This window comes from Poromitra crassiceps (genome assembly GCF_964638095.1).
Source record: "Poromitra crassiceps genome assembly, chromosome: 4".
Lineage (NCBI taxonomy): Eukaryota > Metazoa > Chordata > Actinopteri > Beryciformes > Melamphaidae > Poromitra > Poromitra crassiceps.
The window spans coordinates 69,084,784-69,104,253 of record NC_139626.1 but is presented as its reverse complement, the minus strand read 5'-3'; the positions used below and the strand labels follow the sequence as shown (position 1 = coordinate 69,104,253).

General features: G+C 44.6%; 1 protein-coding gene across 1 annotated transcript in view; it reads left to right on the top strand.

Moving 5' to 3' along the window:
• LOC310775926 (NACHT, LRR and PYD domains-containing protein 3-like) overlaps positions 1–19,470 on the top strand; it is a 48,012-nt gene that overhangs the window by 9,486 nt on the left and 19,056 nt on the right. The window contains exons 4-7 of the mRNA XM_083636048.1: positions 1,214–1,408; positions 2,986–3,159; positions 3,293–3,466; positions 3,615–3,788. Coding sequence (XP_083492174.1) covers positions 1,214–1,408; positions 2,986–3,159; positions 3,293–3,466; positions 3,615–3,788 — 717 coding nt within the window. The remainder of the gene's footprint in view (positions 1–1,213; positions 1,409–2,985; positions 3,160–3,292; positions 3,467–3,614; positions 3,789–19,470) is intronic.

Genomic DNA, 19,470 nt, shown 5'->3' with positions numbered 1-19,470 from the left:
TTCAGCATATGCTGTTAGAAATTACAAGTAAACCCTATCTTGCTGCTCTCTCAGTGGAGGAGAGGGACTGCACTGAAGCGCTGTGTGTGTCAGACAGGCAGAGATGAGGAGAGAGAGAGAAAACCCAAGGCAGCCGCACCAATTTAAAGGCAAAATCCATTAAATTCAACAGATTTGGTTGTTCTCCCCAGTTCCCCTGGTCAGAAAAAGTCACCAGATTTGTCACTAGGCACATTTCGGAAATAAAGTCGCTAGGGGGGTCTGAAAAGTAGCTGAATATAGCGACAAAGGCGTTAAGTTGGCAACACTCGTAAAGGTACAATGTGACTTCCTGTTCCTGATGCAGGGCGGAGGATTGGCTGCCTTCAAAATAAAAGTTAATTATGTTTGTCACTTTTCATGAATGGTAAAAACTGGGGAATATGGGACAACATTAGCACACATGTTCATTGGGACCATGCTATTAAACATGCACCAACACTGTACTGTGACATAGACATTTAAAACGATTCTGAAAAGTGAAAAACTTTTTATTTTTAAGGGAGGGTGTTTAGTGAAGTATTTTGACTAAATACAACACTGTATGGGTTAATGAGTGTGTATATGTATAAAGAGTCTATAACATTATATATGCATACCCTAAAAGAAATAATGCACAATATCTTGTATTTTGAACAATGCAGAGTAATCCAGGTATTAAGATTTACTGTGTAGAGATAAGAACATACATTTTATTGTTATATGACAGATTGAAATTGTGTTCCATTTACATCCTCCCAAAATCATTTTTATCCGTGGGTGTCTGTGTGTGTGGAGGGGTTGGGAGTGTCTGTGTGTGTGTGTGGGGCCGGGGGGAGTGGCGTGTCAGCGACATCATGATTCGTGACACAAAAGGTGACGCAAATCATGACTGACAGACACCGCCGGTCCACCTAGGTAATTTTATTATAGTATTACTTGAGGGACAATGCACATTACTGTAAATGTGCCAGTGTTAGCAAGATGGCTAATTTTCAACTACTGTCCTTTGGAACTCCAGTTCGATTGCCAGTGCCACACACACACACACACACACACACACACACACACACACACACACATACACACACACACACAGACAGACAGGCACTGACATGAGTAGAAACAAAAATCACAGACAAGAATGATTTTAAAAGAGAATACAATTTTCACAATTTATTTTCTTGCCCTTCAGGCTGAGTGGCTGCCAGCTGTCAGAGAGAAGCTATGAAGCTCTGGCCTCAGTTCTCAGCTCCCAGTCCTCTACTCTGAGAGAGCTGGACCTGAGTAACAACGACCTGCAGTATGTGTTTGACCTGAGAAAATACTCAGCTTCAGAGAAGGCTCTTCTGAGGCTGCTGCCAGTGCTCAAAGCCTCTATTAAAGCTATGTAAGTGGATAGATAAGTGGATATATTAACTTCATTAAATGTGATGTGAGTACAAAATGGAAAACATAACATAACTAATTCTCCTTCAGTCTGAGTGGCTGTCAGCTGTCAGAGGAAAGCTGTGAAGCTCTGGCCTCAGTTCTCAGCTCCAAGTTCTCTATTCTGAGAGAGCTGGAGCTGAGTAACAACAACCTTCAAGATTCAGGACTGAAGCTGCTATCTGCTGGACTGGAGAGTCCACACTGTAGACTGGAGACTCTCAGGTAAGATCAGGTTATGATACTTCTGGTTAACAATATGTTATAATATTGTCTGCTGATTTCTGATAAATGTTTTTTGTAGTTATACATTTTCAGCATCCGTCAAGCAAGGTGAACAGGTAAAAATGTCTGTTTTGTCAGGTTGACTCAAAACAAGCTCACAGATAAATGCTGTAAGGAGTTGTCATCAGTTCTCAAGGTGAGGGAGCAAATGAGCCCTCACAGTGGTAGAGCTGTGTATGCAAGCTGCAGGGTGAGCTAGCAATCGAGCGCAAGGTGAGAGAAAGCAAAAGGTGCCTAATAAGTTAAAAAGCTGCAAGATCTGATAGAGAGAGGGAGAGACAGATAGAGAAGGACAGAGGGGAGAGAGAAGGGGTTTGGATGGGAGGAGAGAAGAGATAGTGATCCACAGAAGTGTCAATTGACATGAGGGATCCTGCCGCTTTCCCCAGCATTGCACATCTATAGGCGTGCCTCTTGATGAACAGCAATGACATTGGATGAAATGAACAAACACGTTCAATCGTGGGCTGTCCTTCCCTGGTTTGAAGTGTTGGGGAAACACTTGTTTCAAACTTTCTCTTTGACTATAAAAATAACTCAGCCAAATGTATTTCTGAAAACAACAGTTGATGCCTACAATAAACCATGAAGTGACAGTTTTCTCCATCTGCCTTTGTTTTGGATTTACAATGATTAGCTTAAGTGATCGTATACCGGTTTCCGGGAGGCGGCATGCTGCACGCACCTCATTTGCATAAAGTTGAGCAAGAACTACTTTATGCAAATGAAGAAGCAGCTACCCAGACAATCTCTCTCGAAATGCCCTGTTTCGCTACCAGAAGGCATTGCACGTTGCACGACAGGCAGGCAGGTGATGATCCTGGACACAAGAAAGGCTAAACACAAAAAACACTAGGAGAAAGTCACTAGAAATAGATTTGGCCTTGAGCGTATCTACCACTGTGGTGAAGACAATCTGGCAACGATTGATGGTTAAAGACGCAGGGTAGATGAGATGATGAGCAGTGAGCAGACCGGTGTGTAGGACGAGCTGAGCCAGAAGCCAGGAGAACGAGGAAGAGAGACCATGCACATACCAATACACACACAAACAAAACAGAGAGAGACAGGGGACAGAGCCACGGGTGTAACAGATAGACAGGGACAAAAACAAAGATAACTTACAATTTGTGTAGAGAATGCAGATCACTTGAATGTGTATGGTTATGTGCATGGTTAACTAGATATATTCAATATATTATATGTAATATTCATACAGAAAAGTGTAGATTTTCAAACTTCTTCTTGCTCCAGGCTGAATGACTGTCAGCTGTCAGAGAAAAGTTGTGACGCTCTGGCCTCAGTTGTCAGCTCCCAGTTCTCTAGTCTGAGAGAGATGGACCTGAGTAACAACGACTTTCAAGATTCAGGAGTGACACTGCTCTCTGCTGGACTGGGGAGTCCACACTGTAAACTGGAGACTCTCAGGTTATGATACTTCTGGTTAACAATATGTTGTAACTATAACATTGTCTGCTATTTCTGATAAATGTTTTTTGTACTCATAGGTTTTCAGCATTTGTCAAACAAGGTGAACAAGTAAAAATTTCTGTTTTGTCAGGTTGACTCAAAACAAGCTCACAGAGAAATGCTGTAAGGAGTTGTCATCAGTTCTCAGCTCCCAGTCCTCTAGTCTGAGAGAGCTGGACCTGAGTAACAACAACCTCCAAGATTCAGGACTGAAGCTGCTCTCTGCTGGACTGGAGAGTCCACACTGTAGACTGGAGACTCTCAGGTAAGATCAGGTTATGATGCTTTTGTGTAACAATTTGTTGTAACTATAAGATGGTATGCTGTTTTATGATGGATCTTCTTCTTTGTAGTCATAATTATTCTACATTTGTCAATGTGAACAAGTAAATAATTTATATTGTTTACAACAGGTTGAATCAAAACAAACTCACAGAGAAATGCTGTAAGGAGTTGTCATCAGTTCTCAGCTCCCAGTCCTCTAGTCTGAGAGAGCTGGACCTGAGTAACAACGACTTACAAGATTCAGGGCTGAAGCTGCTCTCTGCTGGACTGGAGAGTTCACACTGTAGACTGGAGACGCTCAGGTAAGATCAGGCTATGATGCTTTTATGCTTTTATGCTTTTAAATGCTGTAAGGGGTTGTCATCAGTCCTTTTGTCTGAGCGAGCTAGACCTGAGTAAAAATGACCTGCATGATTCTATGCATGTTTGATTTTTGTATTGTCCACTTTACACACATATTAGAAGAAGAAGAAAAAAACAACACTACAAAACCAAGGTGAGACAGTTAAAAACAAAATTAATTAAAATAACGGGGGGGGGGGGGGGGTGGAAGGGTGTCACCCAGAACCTGCCATCAGATTCAGTGGTATTAAAGCAACAAAATTCAACAAAGTGTCCCAGAATGTCTCAGAGGAGCCACCGAACCTACCGCTGAATACAGCAAGTTCAGTGACTCCTCAAGGACACCCCAGGTCCAATTCCATCAAAAACAGGGACCCAAAACGAGATTTTAATGAAGGGCGGCTCAAGGTGATTCACTCAGTAAAACAGCAACCCTGTACGAGGGATCAGCCGAGCAGCATTTTGGTAAACAAACCACGTTCTCTGGGGAGAAATGCAATGGGACCCTATGGAGCCAGCTTTGAGTGCTCACTCTAGCCCCGGCTATGTTGTTTACATTTTAAAAACTGTTAGTTTACACAACTTTAACACAACATGCATAAAGTACATTACTGTAGCATCAGGAGCATAAGGACAATATATATATATATACATTAGGGCTGTCAATCGATTAAAATATTTAATCTGGATTAATCGCGTGATTGTCCATAGTTAATCCCGATTAATCGCAAATTAATCACACAATTTTTAATCTGTTCTAAATCTACCTTAAACCGATGTTTTTCAAGTGTTTAATACTCTTATCAACATGGGAGTAGACGAATATGCTTGCTTTATGCGGATATTAGGGATGGGCCGATCCGATACTGGTATCAGGTATCGGCCCCGATATAGCACAAAATTCTAGATCGGGTATCAGTGGCAAATGGCACGATCCATAGACCGATCCATAGGGGCCATTCTATTCACTCTAATTTTATGTGTGCACGCCTGGTAGACTGTTTCCAAACAAGCTGATGTAGGCTAGGCAGGAGCAGCTAACAGCATGGAGCAAGCCAGAGGATTACCTATTTGGAGGTATTTCATGCTAGCTACGCCAACCAGTTTGACACAGGGCTCGACATTAACAGCTGCCCAGTTGATAAGGTGACATCACACACAAACCCTCTCTCTCCCTCTCTCATCTCCCTGATGCAGCCCTGCTTGATTAAGAACAACTCCGACTCTGCAGCTAGTTAACAATCTTTAACGAGCAGCTGTTGCATGTTCTCCAGAGACGTGAAACGCTGTCCAGAGAGAATAACATGGACTGTCTATAACCCTGAAGTTTGCGTGAGGACATAGCCTACATGTAAGCTGTGATACTTATGTTGTGAATAATTCTACCTCATTCTGTTTGTTTGTTTAGCATAGCCTACTTGCCGACGTCTTGATTGACGGTTTAAGTACCCTACTTTTCAAATGAAGTTACCTTACCTTATTATCAGTGCTGTTCAGGCTAATGTAGGATTATGTAGGCTAATGTTGATTATTGTGTGGGAATAATAGTAGCCTAATTCTGTATCCTGTATTCGTGTATGGACACAGTTCAAATGTTTATTACTCTCCCTTATTAAGACAATCTGTTAATATGTGCTAAACAAGAGAGGTAATGTTAGTTACTTATCTCAATACACAGTGTACTTAGCTATTGTATAACATAAATAACTGTCATATTTGTTATATTTGGGTTTACATTAAACTCAAGACCACTTATTTGCTTATGTTTATTTCAGACCCTGTAATATCTGTATGTTCAACTCAGTTCATGGAAATAATCAAAGCTCAAACAACAAAGGATTCTCTGACAGGAATCATTTCCATATTGTACCACCAACCCATGCCAGTTGACTAAGTGCATAGTATTTTAATGACTCAAAATATAAGGTGACCAAGAATGGCAACCATATTACAGTTTTGGCAACCCAAAGCTGATGCCTAGCAACTGCGGTCGCAGGGCTGCATCGGGGAGATGAGAGAGAGAGTCTGTGTGTGATGTAATCTTATTAAGATCGATTTAAGGTTTTAGGAATATTAGAAACATGTTTATTTTGGGGTGCACATTTTCCTGTCCCTATTTTTTATATGCTAAAAATTTTAGCATAATACAAAATATGCTGCCACTGAGGCAACCACAGGCCAATATATTTTTTTAAATGGTTGCCAAGGGCAACTGGACAGCCGTTAATGTCAAGCACTGGTATAAGATCGGTACTCGGTATCTGCCGATACTGGACCCCAACATATCGGATCGTATCAGAGGCGCGAAAAAGGCGGATCCGAGCATCCCTAGTGGATATGACTATTATTATTGGAACAGTGACAGATACTGTCCAGAATATTCTTCAGAATAACCTCAAGGGTGTGCATGCTGAACCATACTGTATACTGAAGTAGAAGCATATAGGCTACTGTAGTAGGCTGCATAATTAGCCCACTGGTTCATCTGAACAAAACAAACTAAGAGCACAGCTTAGAATGGCATTTATAAATGTATTTTGTAATATAGCAGCAGTGTTAGGCTAGTGAAGACTACAGTAAATATCGGCAAATGAAGACTAAATCTCAAAGACTAAATGCTGTTGAGATTTTAGGCCTCTTAACTCATTCTCTGCCAAGGACGTACCCGGACGTACTTTTAACAATGGCGTTCTGTGCCAAGGACGTACTCGGACGTACTTTCATGTTTTGGTTGTTTACATTACATCAGACACTTTCCCAGCCTGTGACATTGTTTCAAGTCAAACTGATAAAAGGAACCCGCTAGTTTAGTATTTATAGTATAGTCACCCATTTAGCAGTAATCTATTTAGCAGTAGCAGATGAAGAGAGGCGGTCGCCGCGGTGGCCGGCGTGGCCGCAGCCGCAGCTGGGTGTCCTCAAGGCCCACACTTGGATTCCCCTGGGCCCAGTTCTAGCACGCACCCCGGTCCACGCCAGCGGACAATCGAAGAGACCATGGGGCTTCGTCGTCCCGTGCCCCTGCCCAGGGTCCAGATGGAGCCTGTGGTCGAAACAGAGTCCGACCCAGAGTTCTCGGATGGCGACGATGGCGAGGAAGACCCAGCGTTTATTTTGTTGTTGCTCCACGACGGAGCGCCAGGGCGACGAAGGCTCCCCTTCACAGCGTTCTGATCCGTCTGACACAGATGAATCGGAGGAGGAGGAATGGGTGCCACTTCGAGAGAGCGATGACGATGGTAAGAAATAGCCTATTTTTTGTATCGCGTTTGAGATGAAATGATCACACACAGCCGTCTGTGTCACATAAACATTTCAAAGTTTACAGCACTAACGTAGCTATTGTGTGATCTTCTGTGCTAACGTTAGTTATGAGAGGTAACGTGACAGCAGGTAACGTTACAGCACTCGTTATTCCTGTGTGTGTGTGTGTGTGTGTGTGTGTGTGTGTGTGTGTGTGTGTGTGTGAGAGAGAGAGAGAGTGTGTGAGTGTGACCACATAAGGGTTCATTCCATTTGTTTATGCTTTTATCAAGCTAAGCTAAAAATCCACATGGCAACTGTAAAAGTAAATTATTTATTTGATTTTGTGCACATATTTATCATACTTTGATATTTTGTGTTTTCAGACTCTGAGTCGATGGAGGCGCAGTCCAGTCCTAGTCCCAGTCCTGTGTGTAGTCCTACACCACCTATTTCGGAAAGACCATGTCTCGAAATAGGTTCCAACTTATTCTGAGGTTCTTCCATTTTACTGACAATACTGTAGCAAGGAGGCTGCGGCCAAGCCTCATCTGTCAAGAAACCCCAGGGGCCAGACTCTCTCTCTCTCTCTCTCTGTAGCCGCTCACTGGGCGGGACACAGCTCCCTCAAATACATTCTCTTATTTTTTATTTTTTATTTATTTATTTGGGAAAACAAATACTGTATATGTCTGATGTGTCACTGAGGCAAAAAATAAAAGGCTCAAAAGAGAGTTCTGCTTGAAACGGTGTCCTTCACTAAAAACCTCTTTTTCTCCTATTTCTCTCCCAAGGAGGGCATTTTTAGTGAAAACAAGCTAACTTCCACTGCTTGTAACTAAACAAGGAAACATGGTAGAGTTTCAGTTTTTTACAAGGGGTAAGAAGAGAGTCTCTGCTTTATTGTGAGATATGTTGTGTAATTTTATTCCTAGGACAGAATATTCTGTGGGTCCTGGAAGATCAGGAAATATGCTCAAAATCCTGGCACTGGGAGCACACAGACCGAAATGACCCTGGCAGAGAATGAGTTAATTGTGCCGAACAACATTGGAGAGCTTTGTGTTTGTGCAAAGAATATGGGTAGTATCATATTATGTAATTGGCCTTTGGTAGGCTATTGTTATTATTGCTACACTGTAGTTAGAATACTCACGCATCTCTGAGACTGCAGTGTCAGTCTCTTAATGAGTAGTCTTGCTGGCAAGACTAGTTAACGAGCCGCAGCTGGTGGGCGAGGGTACGCTCTCTCCCCGCCTCGCTCACTCCCCGCCTCTCTCTCTCGCTGTCTTGGTCTCTCTCTCTCTCTCTGTCTCACTGTCTCACATCTTCTCAATTTGCAGGATGTGTGGAAAGTCATGAAAATGCTGTGCAGTCCCGCACAAAGCAGAGCATCTGCTCACCCTACTTGAAGCTGAACTTGTCATTATACCCTTTTCTTCCTCCTTTTCTTCTCCTCACGGAGATTTGTTTCTGCTTTACTTCTTGATTTCCAAAACTACGGGTGGACCAAGGCTCAAAAATCCCAGAAAGTGCATGCGTTAATCGGGCGTAAAAAAGAAATTGTGGCGTTAAAAGGAATTTGCGTTAACGCGTTATTATCAGTTAACTTTGATAGCCCTAATATGTATATATATATATATATATATATATATATATATATATATATATATATATATATATATATATATATATATATATATATATAAGCAATATAGCATGAGAGCCAGTGTCAAATATATCCCGCTGATCAGCTGTTATCCCACGCGGCCGCAGGCCGAGTGGGATAACTGCTGAGCAGCGGGATATATGCCACAACACACGCAGCTCGCTTTTATAAAACGGTTTCCAAGTATGATAATATAATAATAATAGTAATACTATAAGTCCGACTGCCATGGCATTCTGGTAGAGTCAGTTGAAACACTACTGTAAGGCGGGACCGCAAGAACGTGCGGGTGATTTGATTGGATCGTTCTGGAGACTGAAGTTGACATTGGCCAATCCTGGCGCTTGCTGAGAAGCTGAGAGCTTTCTGGAAAGCCCGACACGCAGCTCGAGCGCAGCGCTGCATTCTCAGCGCTTGCTGAGAAGCTGAGAGCTTTCTGGAAAGCCTGACACCAACTAACGTTACGGGGTTAAATGCGGGGTTAAATGCGGGGTTAACAGCCTTTTTTTTGCAAAGAAGACATTAGCCCGCGTCTATTCTTGTACAAAACATAATTTTCTGCGAAGTATTAGTAAAGTTATAAGCGAAGATCGATTCACAAGGATCTGACAGCTGTCTCCGCCATTTGTTTTTTCTACATTGTCATTTGAGGTAACCAAAGCCTTTTAGTAAGAGAGTTGCCATGGCAACTCATAACCCATGGCCATGGGTTATTGGAGTGGGTTACGGGATTTATACAATGGCTGTGAACCAATCAGATTGCTTGATTTGAGAGAGCCGTTTTATAAATATATATATATATGTAGTATTGTATAATGTCATATATCAATCTGTCACTAATCATGATGAAATAGGAGAAAAAACTAAAATGGGCGGTACAGTTGTATGGAGTTAAAATGGGCGGTACAGTTGTATGGAGTTATATATATATACGGTATATATATACCAGTCTCAATAATGATGAGGGGGGAGAGGGGGGGTAATTGTATAACATTATATATCAGTCTGTCAATAATCTTAAGCAATAATAAGCATAAAGAAAACATAATAGGGACAGTTGTATAACATTATGGGCTCTATCTTCCCAAAAGCGCTAATTTAGCATTTGCGCTCGTTTAACGCTGTGCGCAATGCAAATTGGGGGCGGACACAAGCACATGCCTGTGATAATTGTACTGGGCACTGGCTGCCCGATGCCAAAGCAGGCATTTCAGCGCTAAAATGTGCGATTGATGGCATTACCCTATCATCAGCAGTGCGCAATTACTTTGCGCTAAGAGCTTTGGAAAGGACCTTTTACGCGCAAATACCTCTCTGCGCTGGGTGCACTGCAAGGAGATTATGCCTGCGCTCCCAGCGCAGAGAGGTATTTGTGCAGTGGAAAGTGGAATTCCTTTTGGATATGTCATTACGCACAGCCTTGCCACGCCAAGACATCAAAGTATGCTGCTAAAATTGGGTATTAGCAGATAATTCAGTGAGGCAATCAACTATAACTCACTGAGAAACATTTATCACATTGCAAAGAGGGAAATTAATTGAGAAAACTTGTTGGACAATGGACATTTACCTATTTACCTTCATAACCCGAAGGGTCGTTGGCACCACAGACGATCTGTCAATAAGCTCCCTCTGTCCTCGCACGAGTGAGTACACTCTATTATGCATGGAGAGAATTACAGCATATTGCATGCCCCCGCAAACAGCCATTGCAAGACGGGAATCTGATTGGTTTTGATTGACGTAATGCCAGCTTTGCCTGGCCACGCCTGTGAATAATTCTGGTAGTTAAGACCGCCCAAATCCTGTTTGCGCAGGCATTTTGGGGCGCAGATGATTTTGGCACGGCTCTAATTTGCGTTTGCGACACATGCCGTGAACCTTTCTGCATTGCGGCCGAGAATTGCATCCCCAACATATTTCGGGGCTGTTTTAACTTAGAAATCAGCGAGGTCACGTCTACCAGACAATTATATCACTTTTAAACAGTTACATTTCTGTATAAATCATTACAAGTATGCTCCCGTGAGGTGGGGATGCTTTTTTTTGCTGCTCGGCAGGGGAGCAAAACTCGGCAGAACACCTGGCGGATGGCGCAAGGCGGAATGCTATCTTCCGTGCTTTAAAGCACGCGCAAACAGGTGCGCAAGCGCTATTAGGGGATAGCGCCTGTCGGAAGGTAGAGCCCTATATATCAGTCTCAATAATAATGAGCAAATATATCAGTCACAAAAATTAGCAAATAAAAAGATAAAAAGGGATAGTTAGGCTATAAAGTTATACTTAGTTCTGTCAGTAATAAGGAAATAAGAGATCATGGCATGACAATGTGGAGTCCTTCCACTTCCTGGGATTCATCATCAGCCAGGACCTGAAATGGGAGCATCATCATCAGAGTTCTCATCAAGAAAGCACACTCACTCACTCACTGCATCGACTCAGGCCGGGATGGCCGCCGTCGGGCACGATGTCGGACCTTCCACACGTCTCGTGCTTCCATCAGGGAGCGTAGCTCCCCAGTTGTTACAGCTCCGCAGTCCTCTTTTAGGGTGTTGACCATGGTCTTAAATGGTCTTCCTGGGTTCATCCTTCCATGAGTTGGTTCCCACAGAATGACTTGGCTAGCAGGCAGCTCAGGGTGTCTGGCGCAGTGGCCAGCTAGCTGTAGTCGCCTGTCTCTTATTTTACTAGTGAGGGATGGTAAGTCATCATAGAGTTGCTTATTTGTGATGTGCTGTGACCAGCAGATGTTAAATGCCATTCGCAGCATCCGCGTGTAGCATCCGTCTATAGATTGTGATGTGGCCTTGGAAAGGGTCCATGTCTCACACCCATAGAGCAGTATGGTCTCTATGGTAGCGACAAAGATCCTTTTCTTGAGCCCCCGGGATAAATTTGAGGTCCAGATCTTCTTGGTGTCGTTGAGCGCCTTCCATGCGTGTGCTCGTCGCACCTTTATGTCTCGCTCTGAGCTCTCCATGCGGGCGCCAAGATATTTAAAGTCATAGACTCGCATGAGTGGGGCTCCTTCCACGGTCCTCAAAGGGGCATGGTCCGGTGTGTTGTAGGCCATATATTCTGTTTTCTTGGCATTGAGGTGCAATCCCACTTTATTGCACTCTGTCTCCAGTCTTGATATAAGTTCCTGAGCATCTGTTATTTCGTCTGACAGCAAGGCGATATCGTCTGCAAAGTCCAGATCGGTTAGCTGTATCGGGCCAACTCTTCTGGACTTCCTTGGTGTGATGGTGAATCCCAAGTCTTCATGGTCATTGACAGCTTGCCTGAGGGCGTAGTCAAGTACCATGATGAAGATGAAGGGGGCGAGAGTATCACCTTGCAGGACTCCTGCAAGCAGCTCAAAGGTATCCGTCTCACCATCTGGGGAGACAACATGTGCTGTGGTGTTAGTGTAGGTGGCCTCAATGGCTCCAAGAAGACGTGGTGGGATTCCATAGGCCTTCAAGATTTTTATCATTTTCCCCCGGTGTACAGAGTCAAATGCTTTCTTGAAGTCAATGAATGTCAAGACAGCAGGCAGGTTGTTCTTCTTTACCTCCTCTATGATTCTTCGAGCGAGGATCTGCGAGACTGTAGTGCGTTTCTCACGGAATCCATTTTGGTTCGGCCTGAGTCTGGGGTCGATGGCCTCCCTTATCCTGTTAAGGATAAGCCTGTTGTAGAGTTTGGCCAGATTACAGGTTAGGCTGATGCCACGGTAGTTGTCTGTTTTAGATAGTGTGCCTGATTTGGGGACAGGAATGATGCTAGTGTGGGACCACTGATCTGGTTTTTCTCCTTCCATTAATGCAGTGTTGCAGAAATTCAGGAGGATGTCATCCAGATCGCAGTTTTTCAACACCTCTGTGGGGATTCCATCTGGGCCGGGTGCCTTTCCTTGTTTTAGTGTGTTCTTGGCCTTTGTTAGCTCGACCATGGTGAAAGGTCCGTCACTGATGCAGGGGTTGGTGAGGATAGTTGGGATCTCCTCCTCTTCATCTCTCACATTTGGCGGGTTTCCTAGCAGGTTCTTAAAGTGATTATACCACTTCTGCACTTAGCCTCGATTTGGCCCCCCTGTGACTTCTTTCTCCCAGTCACCTCATTCACAAGGCGCCATGCTTCTCCGTGTTGTTGTCCCTCATTGGCAGTCTCTATTTCACTGATCCGCTGGGCTAGCTCTTCCTCCTTGAGCCGATCGTAGATGGTATAGAGGTTGGACTTGGCGGCTTTGATTTTAGTTTGGTGTTCTACTGACTTGCTCCTGCCAGATTCTCTATAGCACTCATTGATAGTGCTTCGTGCCGAAACGACATCTGGATGTTGAGAGATGAGGCTCTTCTTGATGTTTACTCTCTTTGGCAGGCACTTCATAGCTTCCGTGTTGGCATCTATGAAGCGCTTATAGCAGTCCGTGGCATTCTCCTCTATCTCCAGTGGCTGGAAGCGATTTCTCACCACGATTGTGTACTGGGCCTGTAGCTCTGGGTGAGTGGCAAGTGCTTTCCAGTCGATCTTCTCCTTGTTGCCTTTGTTCTTGGGTTGCCGTAGGCTCAGTCTCACACGCATTGATACGACTCTGTGGTCAGAGCCGACAGTCCTGAAGCTGCTGTAGGCTTCTGTGTCCAACACACTGTTCCTCCACTTTCTCCGCACAAGGATGTAATCCAGCTGTTTCCTGCCGAGATTGGGGTCCTGGTGAGTCCAAAGCTTTCCCGGACGCTTCTGAAACTGGGTGTTGGTGGCCATGAGATTATATTCCTGGAGGAGGTCTACCAGATATTGTCCATTCCTGTTGGTGAGGTCATGTAGTGAGAAGGGCACATCTTCAAGGCCCACTCGGGCATTAGAAAGAAAAGAAAGCACAAGAAAGCACAGCAGAGGATGTAGTTTGTGCGGCAGCTGAAGAAATTCAAAGTGCCAAAGGCAACGATGGTGCACTTCTACACATCCATCATTGAGTCCATCCTCACCTCCTCCATCACCATCTGGTACACTGCTGCCACTCTCAAGGACATTAACTCATTGAGTGCCAGCCACTGGAAAACGGATGCTCCCAGTGCCAGAGTTTCAGAGCGTTTTCAGTGATTTCTCGAGGCCCACAGAATATTGTGTGATATTACTATGTAAACACCGAACACGCCCAAAGAACGATGAGAGTCTATTGTATCATCAGCAAAAAAAAGTTTATTGATATCATTTTCCGTTCTTTAGTTATCAGCCGGAGAAGATAGGTGGATTTCAGCAAAAACACACGTTTCAATTTAGAAGCTGAGATAATGAGCCTTTTGTGAAATGAAGCATTTCAAGCAGATCACTGACTCTGAAGCTAATATTTTCTGATGTAATGACACCTCAAAAATAATTTCCTTCAATAAAACAGTGAAAACAAAGGAATTTTGTTTGGCCAAATAATATTTTTTAGCTGCAACCAGCAGCGCTGGCCCCTGCGTGCGCAGACCCTACACCTTCTTGCTGGTCTTGATTTACTGCTGGTGGGCATCAGATATTCTAGCTTGTTTGCCTGTCTCTGTCCATCGAGCCTGCTGTCTGGGTCTGTGTTTACTGTCAATGGTTGTATGCTGCCCTGCGTGCCCCACCCCCCTCCTCCTCCTCCGTGGGAGTGTCTCTGGTGACTCTGCTGCATTTGCTTTGCACTGAAAAGTGCGCTGCACCCCGCTTTTTCACGGCGTGTCGCCGGCTCCCAGCTGAGAATAATGTAACTTTTCAGAAAGACGCTGGTGTCGGCAACTAAATCATATGGATGGGCTATCGCAGCGGACACGGAGGGGCTCAATTGTGGCAGCAGATTGGCTGCTGCAGGCACAGCTAACGTTATGCTTCATGCATATCGATGCATACGGATGCGATTTCCGTTTCCCCATGACTTCTTCTCTGTTTTTTCCTCGCCTTTCTGTAATCTGGAGAGCACTGTCGCCACCTAATGGGTCTGTAAAATAGCTTTTACACATTCAACATCCACCATACTTTCACAGGAGATGGATCAGGCTTTAATCCACGTCCCACCGTCAAAAAACGCAATTGACGACTTTAGTCGTCATTGGCACTGAACGTTACTATTTGAATTGACGACTATAGTCGTCATTGGCACTCAATGAGTTAACAGACTGCATGCAGCGCATCATCCGCTGTGCTGAGAAGGTGATCGGATGCTACCTGTTATACCTTCAGGACCTGCATGCAGCCAGGACACTGAAGCGGTCTCGTAAGATCATGGCCGACCCCTCCCACCCTGGCCACAAGCTCTTCAAAACATTCCCCCTCGGCAAGAGACTGAGGTCTGTCAAGACCAGAACCACTCGCCACAAGAACAGATTCTTCGCCACCGACATCCGCCTGACCAACAAGGCCCGAAAGCCACTTCCACCAAGGACCCTACCAACACCCCCTACAAACCCCACTACCTCCTCCTGAACTCAGCTGAATCCCCCCACTGACATGAGCCCCCCCCCAAGCAAACGTCACTTTGCAACTACAGCAGTTGGACTTCACTCGTTACTTAAATTATTATAGCTGCTTCTCCTACAAACTTTACACCATTAGATTACTCTTGTTAACTACATTGTGCACCACTTCAACCAATCATATCACAACATGACAGCTGTCAATCAATCCTCATTCCGAGGAGAACATTCTCAGCATGCAAGATGGCTGCCTACCTGTAACCTGGGCAGACTTGTCTAGTCCATAAATGTTAATATACTTGGCCAATAAGTATGTAACATACAGTATTAGATATTTCATGTGAAAAGACGTTATTTGTTTTTGTCATACCTGACAGTTTCGACTGCTATGCTTCCTGCAGCCTTCTTCAGAGACGTCACGTGATGTTGCTGTGACGTATATATGGATGGTTTATGTGTGTTTGGCCATCCCACCTACAATAAAACTTACATCGGAGAAACAGGTAGAGCATTTGGCACACGAAAGAAGGAACACCAGAAAGAATGTGAAAAGGAAACATCTGGAGCGCACACGCGTGCAATCAAACAAAAAGCGGAGCAGGAGAATCTGAAGTCAGCCATCTCGGATCACTGCAAAAGGGAAAACCACATCATGGACTGGGAGAAGGCCAAGGTCATTAGATCGGAAAACAACAAATACCACCGTTGGATCAGGGAGGCATTAGAGATCCGGAAGCGTGCCCACACGACTGTAAACCGGGACGAGGGGGCCTACATGCTCTCGCATACCTGGGATGCAGTCCTACATAAAATACCGGCCAGCAGGGGACATGGTCATCCCACCTATGTAGGTGGGATGGCCAAACCCACATAAACCATCCATATATACGTCACAGCAACATCACGTGACGTCTCTGAAGAAGGCTGCAGGAAGCATAGCAGTCGAAACTGTCAGGTATGACAAAAACAAATAACGTCTTTTCACATGAAATATCTAATACTGTAAAACTAAGTCAGACGTCATGAACCTTTTTGGATTATGTAACATAAAAAATAAAACAAAACGGTAATGTATTCAGACATTTAAAGCCAGCAGGCAGCACTATCTACCTTGGCTTGGAAATAGCTGTCCGGAGGCAGACATCCAGTCCTATCTGCCCTGACTCCACAGCGCTGTATTTACATGATATGTTTGTACATAGACTGTTATTGAAATGTGACCGGTAGGTTTCAGATTTGTCCAGTAAAATACATTATTTTGCTGTGCAGATTCTGCCAGTGCCCCCAAGTTCGGTGGGATCCATCGATTTCATTACAACCGTGTCTCCATTCAATGTTGTTTCATCTGTTTTGTAAAGCTTGCCCTGCTTTGAGCTCAAGTAATTCTGTCTGGGAGTGAATTCCATGCCTTCATGGCTCGATTCAGGGCTGAACGCTGCCCTATCTGTGTTCTGCATTTAGGAGCCGTGCATAGACCTCTGCTGGCATGTCTCATTTAGGAGCAGTGTATAGACCTCTGCTGGCATGTCTAGTTGAGTAGGCATGTGTGTTTGAGCTGAATCTTAGTCTACTATACAAACAATTAGGTGTTTTTGATGCATTGATATTTCTGAGTCGGCCGAGGAATGATGCTGTCAGCCTCTCCTCTACTTTTAATCAGGATAGCTTGACATGCATTTTATTTATATTGGATCTCATATTACATCTTAGGCCCAGCCGAGCTGCTTTATTCTGAACAAGCTGTAATTTTCCTAGGTCTTTCTTAGCTGCACTTGACCATATCATGGGACAATAGTCTAAATGTGATCAAACTAGAGTCTGTAGTACTTGTTTGGTCAAATGAGGTGATATAAAAGCAGAGCATCTCTTAATAACAGCTATATTCCCATTTTACCAACAATAGAGTCTATATGCTTTGTCCACGACAGTTTACAGTCTACTCTAAAATGACACCAAGACGTTTTGCCTCCACCACCTGCTCAACAGCCACATTGTTCAACACCAGATTCACCTGAGGTGCAGCTCAGCTTCAGTCAGTAGCTTGTGTGCTAGACTGGAACACCCAGCACAGGGAAAGAGGGTTCTCGGTTCGGCAGGCTCTTGAAAGAGTGTTCCTGGCTTACCAAGCTCTGGGGGATATTTGATAGGTCTCATGCAGCAAGAGAAGACTGTGAAATTCCATACAGAAGCCTGCTGGGAGCCGAGGGGCGCTCATACTAGCTGCCTTAGCTTCAGCGATGGGCCCCGCTTGATGTTGTCTGGTAGAGCGGCACGTCCACCACAGATCCTGGGTTAAAGACGAACCCCCCCTTGTAGACACCGCAGTCCCCGGTCGGATTTGTAGTGAAGTCCCCTTCTGACGATATCTTGTTTGGTCGTTTTAGGAGAATGAAATAAATGGCTACTGTTAGCCAGGCCACTAGGCTACAGTTAGCCTAGCTTTGGCTATGAGTCCAGTCTTTTAGCGGGCTAGAGAGTTCGGGGCTCTGTAATCGGAAAGTTCCCCGCTCTAAACAAAATAAGAAATGGCTTGCGCCCACACTAACTAGCTAAGCAGCTTTACAAAGAGACGGACTTGTCTTGGCACAAATCAAAAGTTAACAAACAGGATTTGTCCATGCCTCCGTTTTACTGAGCACTGTCATACGCCGCCATCTTCACTGGTATCAGAAGTCAAAGGGCCCTATTGTTCAGATCAGATCAGATAAACTTTATTGTCCCCGAGGGGAAATTTGTCTTGGGCTACAAAGTGCATTACAGCATGTCGATGGGCAGTAACATATACCAACAAAAGAAAAAGAAAACAACAACAACATGACAGCAAGACAACAGTAGCATTTGAACAAGACATTGCACAGAACCCGGGTTGAACAGGCGGTGCCTGTTTAGGCAAGAAAAATTGCACCCCCCATATTACACTGACCCTTATTGCACTATCATGTGAAAATAAGATGATAAAATAATAAGATAAATAAAAGCATATAACCATAAAAAGCATAAAATCATAAAATCATAGAAGCATAAAACCATGGCGAGATGAAAACAAGGAGAAACCACAAGAAGGACTAAAAGAAAAGAACAAGCGCGCTTTGTTACACCCGTGAGGAAGGGGCTCGCTGTCTATTCAGCAGTGCAATAGAAGTAGGAAGGAAGGATAGACTATATCTATTGCTTTTGCAGCGGCTGGCTCTGAACCGTCTGCCCGAGGGGAGCATCTCGTACTCCGAGTAGAGGATGTGGTTTGGATCAGTCAGAACTCTATTTGACAGGTTAATAACTTTGTTTTCGAAGATGGACTGAAGTGTCGGGTAATCCTTTCTGCCGATCACCTTCATGGCAGTTTTTACCATCCTCATGACTCTCGATTTGAGGTGTACAGTGAGAGTCCCAAACCATGCGGTCATGCCATATCTGATCAAGCTTTCTAGTACGGCGTTATAGAAAGTGGACATGATGCTGGAGCTCACGCCGAACAGTCTAAGTCTGCGCAGAAAGTGGAGACGTTGAGCCAGCTTCGCGCACAAGTAGTCGACCTGTGCGTTCCATTTAAGCATGTTGTCCATCTGGATCCCCAGATGGACGGCGCCATCGTTTGCGCTGCCTTTGCGCTGCGTTTGCGCACCTCTTATTGCTATCTTCCCTGCGTCTAAGCTATCGTCTGCCTCCACCGTCCAGTTTTGCGCTGTGATGACACAGGTGTAGGCGTGACCCAGGCCCAGGTGGGCCTCTAGCCTATCATGTGTCTCGCACAAGTGTCATTTAGTGTCATTTATTGCTGGGAGAGGGGATGGAGGAGCAGAGGCGGGAGAGAGTCTACCGTCCAAGGACTACCTACCTGTCCCTAAGGTAGCCCACGCATTTTTTTTTCACTTGCCCAGAATTGCCTTCCCCCAAATGGATTATTTTCACTGCATTTGTAGCATTGTGCTTTAGGAAACTGTTGGCCTGCTTGTCATGTATCAAGGCTGCCTTGCTTCTCACTAATTCCGCTTGCCCTATGTCTCAGTAAAAGCACCCTGCAACCCATTTTTGAAAAGTAGCCTATCTGCTTATACCCACTCAGCGAGGAGGACTGCCGGAGGCAGCTGCGTCTCACCCGCCAGGCTGTCACAGACGTGTGCCATATCTTAGCAGAAGAGCTGCAGACTGGTTCCAGCTCTCCCCATGCACTACCGGTGGCTGGAAAAGTCACTGCTGCTTTATATGTCTATGCCTCCGGGTCATTTCAACACCCCCTCAGTGCTATTGGAGGCATGGCCCAATCCACCATCAGAATTTCTTGGATTTTTTTCAAAGGAATGTCTT